The 12,538-nt window shown below is 34.1% G+C and overlaps 1 protein-coding gene across 7 annotated transcripts in view; it reads right to left on the bottom strand.

Annotated features, from left to right (window-relative positions):
• NBEA (neurobeachin) overlaps window positions 1–12,538 on the bottom strand; it is a 691,423-nt gene that overhangs the window by 393,076 nt on the left and 285,809 nt on the right. For all 7 annotated transcript variants that reach the window (XM_047078787.1, XM_047078803.1, XM_047078809.1 and 4 more), the window contains one exon: window positions 7,416–7,543. In XM_047078787.1, coding sequence (XP_046934743.1) covers window positions 7,416–7,543 — 128 coding nt within the window. The remainder of the gene's footprint in view (window positions 1–7,415; window positions 7,544–12,538) is intronic.

The raw sequence follows: 12,538 nt of genomic DNA, 5'->3' as shown, positions 1-12,538 counted from the left end.
ATTAATGATTGGATAACGTAAATGATATAACTTACAAAGGAATAACAAGACAAATTTTTCCCTTTATTGATCAGTTTTCAAAATAATGAATTGGCTCCCTATCTTCTAAATTCAACCAAGTCATTTTAAAAATCAGTCTTACAACTTACATATTTAACATATCCATGCATTTGGATGCACTGCAGTTATTATACCTACTGATGTTGAAAATGCCCCATGTTTGGCCAATAAGAGTGTCTTCAAGTTAGGTCCTGAGTACTTTTGACAGTGTTTGAGATTTTCCTTGGTTTTGGTATCACCAAATTTTGCAGGCAAATCATGAACATTTACTGTTCTAGCCTTGGCATCACTCATTTCTCCAAAAACTGGTTTCTTTCAGTGGTAAATGATATTTCAAGACTACAATCTAGAATCCAGATGTACTCTCTGCTACTAACTTGTCATTGTTCCTAGGCAAAACAGTAGACAGAACTAGAGTACATATATGAATGTGTGTCTGTTTGTGTGTGTGTGTGTGTGTGTGTGTGCATGCAGATAATAATTTAGCTTTTATAATATCCCATTCAAATTCAAAACTAATGAGAGATTTAATGAGAATCTTAATTTTCAGGCACACAAGATAAAATAATTACAATATCAACAATTATTAATTGGTTTTATATAACATTATGTAACAGTTTTATAAAAAATATCAGTAATGCCACCACAAATATAATTATAGTCCTCCTCCTTTTTTCAGTTTTCAGGGCATAAAGCCATTATATACTACTATAACTCTCTCCCATATAACCAAATTAGTTCAGTTAGTTGTCTAAACACATGTATACTTGATGGTTATCATGGGTTATCATGTTTACACTCTCCAGTCACTTAGGTTGCCTGATACTTATTCTACAGTAGATTCTTCAGGAGAGCCTAATAGGAATAATATTCCCTGAATTCTTTCAGTGTAACAGTTTATCTGTTTATCTTTCATACATGAAAGCCAGTTTGGCTGCCATTTTCATTCCTAGAGTATCTTAAATATCCTACCCCATTTTTCTTCTGGTAGAAAATATGTCCATCAAAAATTATGATGACAATTTGATTCTCTTTCCCCAAGTTAATTTGTATTTTTATCTAGATGCCTGAGATTATTTTTCTTTTTCTTTAAAATTCATTAATTTTATTAGAATGTGTCTCAGTGTTGGTCATTTGAGTAATTTTCTCAGATATTCAGTGTGCTTTTTAAATATATATATATATTTAAAATCTCTCTTTTTTTCAAATTCCAGGAGTTTCCTTGAATTATGGTCTTATTATGTTGCTCTTCTTTTATTTGGTTTCTTCTTTGGAAACTCATTTATATTTATATTTATATTTATATTTATATTTATATTTATATTTATATTTATATTTATATATATTAAGTAATCTAAATCTGTCCTTTTCACTCTCATCTTTTCCATTCCCTTTAGTAATTTTTTTAATATTTATTATTTCTCCTTTTTTACCTTATATTACTCTTACAGACTTAACTGTTGAATTTATACACTTCTTTATTTCTTCTAATTTAACCTTCATTTCTAAAATAATTTTTCTTTATTTCAAATTATTTCCTAAGTTCTATAACCACATTTGTAAGATTCTCTAATTCTTTAAATTCTGATATAAATTGTTCTTTCATATCCTGTATTATTTTCTGGTGTCTTTTTAGCTCATTTAAAAACTTTTCATCTGTTTTCTGTCTTGCTTTCATGGGCTGAGAGGGTATTATTCTACTTATTCTCATTTTTCTTGTTGTAATTTGTGGGATTAGGATACTTTTTGTTGGTTATTTTATGTGACATTAACTTACCCAAACTCTTAGAATAGCTTTTTTTTTTTTTTCCTCTTCAGGTTAGAGATCCCTCTTCTGTTTGTTTTCATGTCATTTTAAAAAAATATGACAGTGTACTTTCTGACCTCTATTAGCTCTGCTTATCTTCCCCATTTTTTAAAATTTATTTTGAGAGTGAGAGAGAGAGAGAGAGAGAGAGAGAGAGAGAGAGAGAGAAAGGTGGGGGAGGGGGGGAGGGGCAAAGAGAGAGGGAGAGAAAATCCCAAGCAGGCTCTGCGCTCAGTGCAGAGACTGATGCAGGGTTCCATCTCACAAGCTGAGCTGAAGTCAAGAGTCAGACATTTAACTGACTCTGCCACCTAGGTGCCCTGGTGTTCCCCAGTTTTACGAAGACTTTCTCTTTGTCTCTCTTGCCCTTCTGTCGCTCCATTTGGGTTCTCTTCATAGTAGTTTCTTCTTCTTGTGGGACTTTGTCTTGGAAGATAACTCAGGTTGGTTAATTTCTCATGGGGCCTACACGGCTCAGCCCTTCCGTTGTTACCATGGAACCCCTCAACTCATCTGCTTTACAGTGTGTAAAAACCCTCTCTATTCTAGCTGCTGGGTTTTAGCCCTCTGGGTTTTCCAGTGAGTGTTCGTAGACCAGTTTCCTCAGATGCTGTCTCGTTTCCCACCACTTTCTACCATGCCTCTGCTGATCCATGTGCTTTCCTGTAGGTGTTGTGTCTCAACCCGGTCATATTTTGGAGTTCAGTGGGATACGTTGTCACCTAGTTTTGTTGTAAATGTTCATTTGTTGTTGTAATTATTTTTTCAAAGCCTAGGGTTCTGTCTGTTTTTCATGGAGGAATTCAGGGTTATTTAAAAAGCATGCCCCCCATTGCCATCTACACTGAATTTGTCATGTTCATTTTTTTTGTATTATTGCCATTTTAAAATAACTTCTGAACAGATATTTTAATCCATAATTTTTGAATTAAACATATGCAAGTTTTTCTAATTATTTGGCCATACTGTTACTATGAATGATTCAAGGGTGATATGGCCTCCTTGATCAGGATCATTCTTTTTATAATAACATTTCAGTGATGTTCTCTTTTGGTAGAGTGAAAATTACAGGCTATTTTTTTTTAAAGTGTTAGTCTTGGAAATTTAAATATTCTGGAGTATTATATGACTTAACAGAATATTTATTTATGTCACTAAAAGAGTAACAGATGCTTTAGTGTAACATTTTCTGCACTGCTATCATCTCTTTCTAAGATGTTTCAACCTATACATAGAGCTTCTAAAAGAGGCAGCCTATAGATTACATCCAACCTCACCCTTCTCATCTACCCCAATCTTAACTGATAGAGTATAAATAGAGCATAATAGAGATATTATGAGATAGAGAGCATATAGACATAGAGAGCAAGGTCTAATCTGCTTCCTGACAGTCAGCCCCCAATGTACAACTGGACCTACACCTTTAAATCCAAACTCTAAGAGAAGCCACACTGTTCCTGTGAAGTGTATCCTCCATCAGTGCAGCAAGTCAAATAAATATAACAATTTTGGACTAACAGTTGTTTTGCCTCCTTGAGCTGGTGGATTTTGATACTTGCCTATATATCTATTCTAATTTTTATGCATTAGTTCACAGATTTAAAAGCTATAATTATTCTTATATAAAGTTCACTAAGTTCTGAATAACTGCTATCTTCAAAAATCCTTAATTATTTCCAAGAGAAATACAGGAAAGGTATATAAAAATAGCTACTGTCAATGAGTGACCTTAAAAGTTAAGAACTACATTGAGTACTCTAGAATCATTCAATAGTAATTTAACACAGGTTGACGAAAAAAGTGATAGATAAGATCATTGAAAGACACTATTTTAGCTTGTATTTTAAAGGACACAGACAATGTAAAATATCAATGACTAATTATTCTATAAAAAACCAAATGAATATAAGTATAAATTAACAATGAATATAAAACAACAAAGATACAATTCAAATAAATTCTTATTTGAAATTAAGAATAATTGCCTTCCCTTTTCATAACATTCAAGTATCTTCAGTTACCTAAACCCAACTTTGTTCCTACCACTTAGATATATATGACAAAGTCAAAGCAATGAGATTTAGTTATCATAAGCACTCTTTTTGAAGTCAATGGCTAGCATAAAAGTATTTTTACCATGTAAATCTCCTGAGTCCTTTACAATAGTTTGATAGTTTTTCTTCTCAGAGGAGAGGAAGTGTTTCAAATTAGAGAAAGAAGGGAAATGGAGGAGAGGGGGAAAAAAAAAGAATGATCTAGAGTACATGTTCAAGAATGAGAACATGAAAGGGCATGTATTTCAGAGACCGGGGTGGAAAGCAAGAATACACCTTGGATGAGCATAGCAGCTAATTCGTGACTGTGGATGACTGATCAATACGGAGAATTCTTATTATAGAACACAACATTTTATCTGTCTTACCACCTTATTTTCAAAACTTACCTCTTCCAGAAATTATTAGTAACAAAAATAATTTTCTAGTCAAGTATAGAGAAAATACTGAATATTATTAGCTAGGCAATGTAACATAAACAATAAGATACTTCCTACTTATAAGTGAGGAATGATTTTATTAAAATTATATACATAAAACAACACAGGATTACAGAATAGAGGACATTAATAAGAAGCTGGATTCAAAGGATGATAACAATTTGAGGGAAAGAAAAAAGGAAAGAGATCCAATGCAGAAGACATAGTTGTAGAAACACAAGGAAATGTGATATTGTGTAACTTGTTTTCAATAATTAATGTTTTCTATAGCAAGAGAATGGAGACTAGTTGAGTCTGAAAAGGAAAGTTGTAACTAAATTGTGAGAGATATAGAATGTTGTTCTGTTATACAGCAGATGTTTCTAGGTTTTTGGAATGTATGTATAGTTTGGCAGAAATTTGGAGGACATATCCTAAGTGTGTCAACTTTCTATTTAAAAAAATAAAAATTAAACCTAAAATTCTAACATTTGCTATATTGTACTAAGTAATGTTAACACAAAAAAGAATATGAACACAACATCTACATACTTTTAAAAAATATGATAAACTCTGGATGCCAAAAAGTTAGAACATAAAATTGTATTCTGCCAGATGAAAACAAGGTGAACTTTCAATATATACCTTGTTCCAATGTTTCATTTTTAGCATAGTTATTTTTTAAAAATCCAAGAGGCATGTTCTTAATACTCTTTCAGAGTACTCAATTCAGAGTATTTTAGGTAAACTTAGGGAAGCCCAAGAAAAACAGCTCTCAGTTACCTACCCAGCCCTTTCTTCTACCTTCTTTCTGCAGCACTGGAAGAAATAAAAAAACAGACCAGGTGTCTGATCATGGCAAATTCTGGGAAGGGGCTACATATGTGGGGTCTTGCCTGATCAACATAAAGCAGTTAATAGTTATCTGGCTGTAATTCCTTAGAGCTTAAAATTGTCACAAACCGTCACTGAGGAACCAGGAATGTGAGTCTTAATAACTTAAAATAATTCCTTCTTTGCTTTGGCTGCTGGAAAACTTAGTGCTCATTTGTGTTCCAGTTTTAATAACACTACAGGACCCATGCTAACATTTCTAAATTTATCCTCCATTTATTTTAGCATTTTGACCACTATTTATATATTCTTGTATAAGTTTGCCAAATCATTTTTGGAAAAGACATATATAAATACAGAAGAAAGACTTTAAGTGAATGAGGAAACATTTAAGATTTATTTTTTCAATAATGTTTATTGATTTTTCTTTCTTATTGTAAAGTAACACAAGTTATGGGGTCATTACACTAAATATTCTCTCAGTCTAGAATGTTTTTCTAGTAAGGTGTATGACTCACCTCCTGTAAGTCTTTGCTTAAATGTAATTTTTACCACTGGTCTATTTAAAATTCTATAGCATGTTAGAAGATGGTAAATGCTACGTTAAAGGATATGTCCAACACAGAGTTTGGGATGATAAAAATGGCAGGGTCAAGTTGCGGTTTATTTAATAAATCACCCTCTTTAAAACTGCAACCTGACCCTGCTGTTTTTATCATCCCAAACCCGTGTTGGTCTTATCCTTTAACGTAGCATCTACCACCTTCTAACATGCTATATATAATTTATTTATTGTGTTTAATGTTTATCTAAGTGACCTCTCCTTGATGGAATATAAACTCAAGGCAGGGAATATTTTCTTAATTAAGGTGTGTTTTGTTGTTGTTTTATTAAAGTATCGTTGGCACGCAGCATTAGATTAGTTTCAGGTGTACAACATAGTGATTCAACAACTTCGTATGTTATGCTATGCTCACCGTCTGTCACTATCCAACACTATTACAATACTTCTCACTGTATTCCCTATGCTGTAACTTTTCATCCCTGTGACTTATTCATTCCATAACTGGAAGCCTGTGTCTGCCACTCCCATTTTGCCCATCTCCCCACCCCTCTCCTCTTTGGTCACCAAGAGTCTGTTCTCTGTATTTATGGGTCTGTTTCTGCTTTTGTTTGTTTGTTCACTTGCTTTCTTTTGTAGATTCCACATCTTCGTCTGTGATATGTGAATATATTCTAAGTACCTAAGAAAATGCTTGGCCTAGAACAAGAACTCATGTGTTTTTTTTTTTTAAATGAATAGCTCACCCATGTGTCACTGTTCTAAGACATTTTATAGGCATTAAATAATTTAGTTCTCACAAGAACCCTGGGAGGGAGGTGCTATCACTGACTACATTTTACAGAAAGGATGTAACTTTCTAAGTCACTTTCTAAGCTAACCGAGTCAAGTTATTAACTATTACTGCCTCTCTTGTGTAAAAGCAGTTGAGACAATGATAGAACAGTCACAGGAAAATGACAGTAAACAGAAAGTGAAAAGCAAAAGGATATATACGTAAGGCTGCTAAATCCAAGGAATAGTACCTACGTCCATTATGTCCTCACAGGATCATCTAGATATTGAGATTACCCCTTTCTGAAGCTCATGAATATTTATAAAACAAACTTGTTAAAGAAGTAAGGCTTCAGAAAACCATATTTTCAAAGCTGCTCTCCTAATACAGGTGCATTAATTAAATCTTCACAACAATTAATTTATCTGGTTTCCCTCCTCACTCCATTGAAGCTGCTGTTGAGTAAAAGACAACAACTTCATCAACTCCAGGTTAAGTATTTCTTTACATTGTCTCAGTGAAGAATTGTCACATTACAAACGTTAGGGGAGTAAGAAGTCACTTGCAGAAGCACGGCTCTTACAGAGAGTACTGCATAGGACACACACTGTCTAACGAAGGCTATACCGCACCCCTGGTAGACTAGGACTGTAAGAGCCAGAGTCTCCTAGTCCAACACTTTTTCACAGTTCTCCATTCTGTTATTAGCACTGACTGTGAAAACATGTTATTCTTAAAAAATGAATAAGAAGAAAGCATACAGGAGTATCGTATTCGAATTTGTGGAAGCAATGTCTTTACATTCTTTTGGCAATAAATATTCCTCCAGAAGTACAAATTACGTCATGATTAAGAGATACATTATAGGAAACTAAAATAATTAGAATAGAGAGAGAAATCATACCTTCTATCAATAGCTCTTGTCCATGACTGCCAAGAAGTGTACGAGATAGGAATGGGGCAAAGTCTACAAAAATTTCACGAAGAAGAGGAGCAACTTTTTCTAAAGCTCTTTCAAGTTTTGCAGTGATGCTGTTGAAATTAAGACATAAAGACTAGTAAATATAATTCAATATAAAAAGTCAAATAAAGTTTACTTCTAAATTAAAATCTTGAAAAAATCACAAAAATACAATTCTAACCCATGGAATCGTACCAGTTTCAGTAGAAGGGACACCCTGTACGGTTTCACATCAGACATAAGGCTACTCTGAAGACTTCAGCTAATGTGGAATGACTATTCTGTGAAAAGCTGTTGGGATTGTGTAACCCGCAAGGGCCATAGACTCTGCTCGTAGCTCTAAGGAGCTTCAAGAAAAGTTGTTCTTCTATGTCTTCTGTGACTATCCTTCTATCTATGAAAGAGAGCTGTTTTGAACACCCCCTACAGGGATCATTATGTCGGTTACAAAGAATTAACCTTTGTTCGCAAGAGTTACCTAAAAATTCCCTGGAAGGCTAGACTAATAACACAGTAACTAGAATCCTCTGTAATACAACTAAATTGCTGTGCTAAAGTAGGCATTTTCCACCTCATAAGCCCATTTACTTTTAGTTATTGATCCCTGTAATATGATTTATATTATTTCATTAAATTATATGGCCTTATATAAACACTATTTGACATTCTTAAAAATACTTTAAGTAGTGTGTGTAAAAAAAGAACAGACGTAAAGAAAATAATTCTGCTCAAGCAAATAAATAATCTGGTAACATCTAACTATCTGTCTTAGAAGTAAATGCTCTGAAGTAAGACTGCTTGGACTAGAATGCTGGTTCTGAGGCGACCTAGGAGAGCGTGGGACATTAAGACTTCCTTTGCCTACAAAATGAAGATGACTGTAGTACGACTGGTGAGGATTAAATGAGCTAAGGCATGTAAAGTGCACAGAAAAGTACCCGGCACACTGTGAGAGGTCAGTCACGGTAGCTCTTATAACAATTACTTTGAATACAACAAAACTATATTTACTCTTACAAAATCTGGCTCTGACTTAAAAAAACAAAATCACTATAATAATACAATGGTAGATGAACACACACTGTTCTACATCGAAGACATCTATGGCAAAAAATTGAACAATGCTTCAAAATAAAAGTTCAGCCACAAAGCTAAGTAACATTTTGGCTACGTATGAGGAAAAACATAAATGCCAAAAAGGTTAGTAATCACAGAATAATTTTCCATATATTACTAATACTTAAAACTAAAGAACTGCATTGTGAAATGATTAAATAGGGATAAGGGAATAGACAGGATTCCTTCTTTCTTAACTTGGAAATAGCATGATCTGATTCATTTGTGTACTCAAAGCCTCACCATCAGCACTTCTATTTGACTTTTTCTTCTCTTATTTGGATGAACAGTTTTAGACAAAAAACTCAGAAAACTGGTGTGAGCACTTCCACAAAGACTATTCTGGAGGAACAACTCGCGGCAAGAAAGGGACTCGGGTGCAGCTGTGAAGACTTGCCGGAGATAAACAGAATTTTCAATATTCTCCCTTACTCCGTTATTCCTGAACCTAGAACCTTCTTTTAACACAGTGGTTCTCAAACTTTCGTGTAGATTAGAATCATCTGTAATGCTGGTTAAACAGACTCCTAGAACCCCATCCCCCTAACTTCTGATTCAGCAGGTTTGGGTGTACTGTGAGAATTTGCACTTCTTTTTTTTTTTTTTTTAATTTTTTTTTTCAACGTTTATTTATTTTTGGGACAGAGAGAGACAGAGCATGAACGGGCGAGGGGCAGAGAGAGAGGGAGACACAGAATCGGAAACAGGCTCCAGGCTCTGAGCCATCCGCCCAGAGCCCGACGCGGGGCTCGAACTCACAGACCGCGAGATCGTGACCTGGCTGAAGTCGGACGCTTAACCGACTGCGCCACCCAGGCGCCCCGGGAATTTGCACTTCTAACACATTCTCAGGTGGCTTGCTACTGCTGATCCAGGAAACACACTTGGAGGATAACTGTTTCAGTGAGAAGATTTACTACTAGTAAATTAGAATAAAATAGCTAGCAAAGGGAAGGCTACCTGAAGTCGTAAAATAATCACAGTAAGTTATGTCTGACTTTAGTGAATATAGATGGACAGAGCTCCTTTTTCATGTCTACTTAATTCATTCCTTCTTATCTCCAGGATCATGTCCTATGACTTCCCAGCTAAAGTAATCCCATCCTTTAAGGAAAGATGAGTAAGAATGAGAAGAGCAAACCTATGAAAAGGAGAAAAATCCAGATGCTGTTGTTTGCTTCTATACTTGAATTCTGAGTGAAGCATGAATATTTTTATTTAAGATTAATTAATGAGAGTGAAATTACTTTAGAAAAATTTTAGATGTATAAAGGTCCACATCAGTTATATTATCATAATATACTATTGGGTAATTAAATCCAGGTGTATTTTTTCCCTAGTTTATGACTTTTTCCCATAATTTATGGGTTTATGTATGATTTAGAAGCATCAGAATTGCAACATTAGTGTTCTAAGTGATTAAGTTACAGATCAAATAGAAACTTCAATTAATCTAAGCAAATATTTACATGAGTGTGTATACATATGTACTAATTATCTTAAGGGTAATGGATAAAAACAGACATTTCTCAGTGAGTGAATCCCTACAATAGGATTTTTTAAAAAGTGTTTTTAAACATATATTCATTTCTGAGAGGCAGAGACAGAGCACAAGGGCGAAGGGGCAGAGAGAGAGGGAGACACAGAATCCGAAGCAGGCTCCAGGCTCCAGGCTCTGAGATGTCAGCATAGAGCATGAGGCAGGGCTCGAACCCACGAGCCGTGAGGTCATGACTTGAGCTGAAGTTGGAAGCTTAACTGACTGAGCCACCCAGGCACCTCCCCTCCGCAACCCTCGCAAAATAGGATTTTAATAAGCAACTAATTTCTTATAAAACTCAATAGAATATTAAATGATGCTCTTACATATCATCCTGTAACCATAATTTTAATTTTCTAATGAGGGACAAAGTAACATTTTACCCAGCAAGAGACCAAATGTTTTAAGTACATAAAATCATCATTAAATAATACTGCCAGATAGCTCTATCACACAACAAGCTATGCTAAGTGGAAATGTTTCATCCTCACTTTTTTACAGTGAAGAAAATGGACAGGATTTTGTTATTGTTGTCATTAAGAGTTACAGCTTCCTCACAATGTCTTTTAAAGGAAAGTAAACTTCAGATAAAGTTTAGAATTCTAGAAAATAATAACAATTCTACTTTCATTTAGGACACTGCTTATGTTGTGAGTTTGTGTGTTTCTTTGTTTGTTTGTTTATTTTGAGAATGAGAGAGATGCAGGGATGGGGGCTGCAGAGAGAAAGAATCCCAAGCAGGCTCTGCACTGTTACTGCAGAGCCTGATGCGGGGGTCGAGTTCATGAACCATGAGATCATTACCTGAGCTGAAACTAAGAGGTGGATGCTTAACTTACTGAGTCACCCAGGTGCCCTGTGAGTTTTATTTTAATAAACTCCTTTATGTTTGTGTCACTTCATAAAGTTATAATTCTTACTTTTAGTTTTAACTTTTGTATCCTCCTAGGTCCTTTTAGCATGTCATAAATATGATAAATACTTGATAATTTAATTTGGTATATTAAAATTCTTAAATTTCCTCACTTCTTACATCATAAAAAAGTTATGTATATAATAATAAAATCTAGAATGAAAGTAATTATGTAACTTTAAGTAATGTACAATAAAAGATACAACTCATATATAAAAGAAATTATTACACTAGTGAAATTCCACAACAGATTTCAGTATTCAAATGCTCCTATGTAAATTAGGAAATATAGGCATAGGTAAGTGAAGTGATTTGCTTAAGTAAACTTAGATAAAAAGGAAAGATTAGGAGAGTATTAATGAAGCAAAACCATAAGTTGTAAATTCTTAATCAGCTACATACTATGACTGGGAATCGACAAACATTGACTTTAAATATTTTGTTTAGTTTTCACTAAGTTTCTAATGTGAAATATAATTTAACATACTAGACAAGTGAAGAGTAAATATGTCCTGAATCTTAGGTTCTGTAACCTTGTGACCTACTGGTAAACAGTTTTCTCCACTATAACTTTCTAGGTTTATAGCAACTAATGAACACGTGAAGCTGAAAAAATTCTTGCCTACTTTATCTCCACATGGACTTCTAAATTAAAAAACTGACATTTTCTCCTTATTCTTTTTAAACAGAATCATACATATTTTCAAGTGCCTGAGTACAGATTAAGAAAGAAGATGAAATTACAGAAGATTAAGAAATTGAATCTCAATAGAATTCTGCAAGGGAGTATTTCACTCTTTTATAAGGTAAATTGAATTCCAAACATGCATTTTTTTCAAGTTTTAAGAAATGTAATGCTGGGATGTCTTTAGATAGGTATAAAAGCTTTTTTACAGTGCATGTTTGGAAATTGTTAATTGCATGTGTCTTAGACAAAAAGAAAAAAAACAAACTGAAATGGAAATACTCCTCCTTTCTAGTGAACTAGTCAAATAAAATATAAAATTTAACTATAAAGTTCAGAAAATATGTCATTTAACTGAGACCACACAACAGACCTAGTGCTATAAAGAGTAAGGCTAATTGTCTTTTTAATACGTGATATAAAAATGAAATAATAAAACTTTTCCTAGTAAATAATATTTTTAACACAAGAGTCGTATATGCTTCTGACTGGGGCAGCCAGGCACTCCTGGTTTTAGTGCTTTCCTACAGAATGACCTAGGTCCTCCCTTCCAATCGCCTCACTTTTCCTCAGACCAGTTCTCCCTTCCCACTTATAGGTGATGTGAAGAACATTCTTCAGTAAACCGCCTGTATACAGTGCTCTGAGAATATGTTTCCTGTGACTGTAGTCTGTTAATGGGTACTGTTAGTATACTACTTGGCTCACATAATATTTTTGAAAATACAATTTGAAATATCATGAGTTAGAAATTCAAATTAAAAAAAATAGAAAACTTGCACTTAAGATGCAGAAAGCTGGAAATGGTCACT

The sequence above is a fragment of the Lynx rufus genome, unplaced genomic scaffold (assembly GCF_022079265.1).
Source record: "Lynx rufus isolate CCGP_SWC_20201006 ecotype Redwood Valley unplaced genomic scaffold, mLynRuf1.p SCAF_1, whole genome shotgun sequence".
Taxonomy (NCBI): domain Eukaryota; kingdom Metazoa; phylum Chordata; class Mammalia; order Carnivora; family Felidae; genus Lynx; species Lynx rufus.
Note: the sequence above shows the minus strand (reverse complement) of the source record. Positions and strands in the feature narration are given on the sequence as shown.